The sequence below is a fragment of the Condylura cristata genome, unplaced genomic scaffold, assembly GCF_000260355.1.
Source record: "Condylura cristata isolate star-nosed mole 26May11 unplaced genomic scaffold, ConCri1.0 scaffold00066, whole genome shotgun sequence".
Classification (NCBI taxonomy): domain Eukaryota; kingdom Metazoa; phylum Chordata; class Mammalia; order Eulipotyphla; family Talpidae; genus Condylura; species Condylura cristata.
In genome coordinates this window covers 10,806-11,400 of record NW_004567167.1, presented here as the reverse complement: position 1 = coordinate 11,400, position 595 = coordinate 10,806, and the positions used below count along the sequence as shown (strand labels likewise).

At 69.1% G+C, this 595-nt stretch overlaps 1 protein-coding gene across 1 annotated transcript in view; it reads right to left on the bottom strand.

Moving 5' to 3' along the window:
- NLRP4 (NLR family, pyrin domain containing 4) overlaps positions 1 to 595 on the bottom strand; it is an 8,587-nt gene that overhangs the window by 3,774 nt on the left and 4,218 nt on the right. The window contains exon 3 of the mRNA XM_012734663.1: positions 18 to 176. Within this exon, the coding sequence (XP_012590117.1) occupies positions 18 to 176 (159 nt within the window). The remainder of the gene's footprint in view (positions 1 to 17; positions 177 to 595) is intronic.

Here is a 595-nt window from a genome sequence, read left to right as displayed (position 1 = left end):
GCCGCCCCGCCGCTTACTCCAGCCGCTGGAGCCGGCAGCTGGGGCGCCGCAGCAGGTGGCACAGCACCGTGAAGGCCGAGCGGTCCAGGCCGCTGGAGCACAGCTGGAACTCCCGCAGGGTCTCGCTGGCCAGCGCCGAGCAGACGCGGTTCCAGCAGCTGAGCACGTTCCCCGACCTGGGGGACGCGGCCGTCAGTCCAGCGCGGCCGGAGGCGGCCCCCAGGGCACAGGCACGGGGATCCTCAGGCCATCGCCAGGGGCGGCAGCTGCAGCCCCGGGTCACCGGTGCCAAGTCCCGGGAGCCGCGAACGGCCAGGCAAGCAGGGCGCCCTGACCCGCCCGTGTCCTCCCCTGGAGCCGGGGGAGGTGAATTCCACCTCTGGTGAATTTTGGAGTGTTAAGTAAGCTCAAAATTTAAGTATTTTTAGAGTGAATTAAGGACGTTGAGTGGGAAGTGAACTTGCAGCCCCTAGCAGCTTGGAAGTTGCCGCCCCAGGTGGGTCTGGGCGGAGGAGCTCCCTGCCTGTGGGCGGCGCTGGTGCCCGGGGGAGGAGCTCCCTGCCTGTGGGCGGGGCTGGTGCCCAGGGGGAGGAGC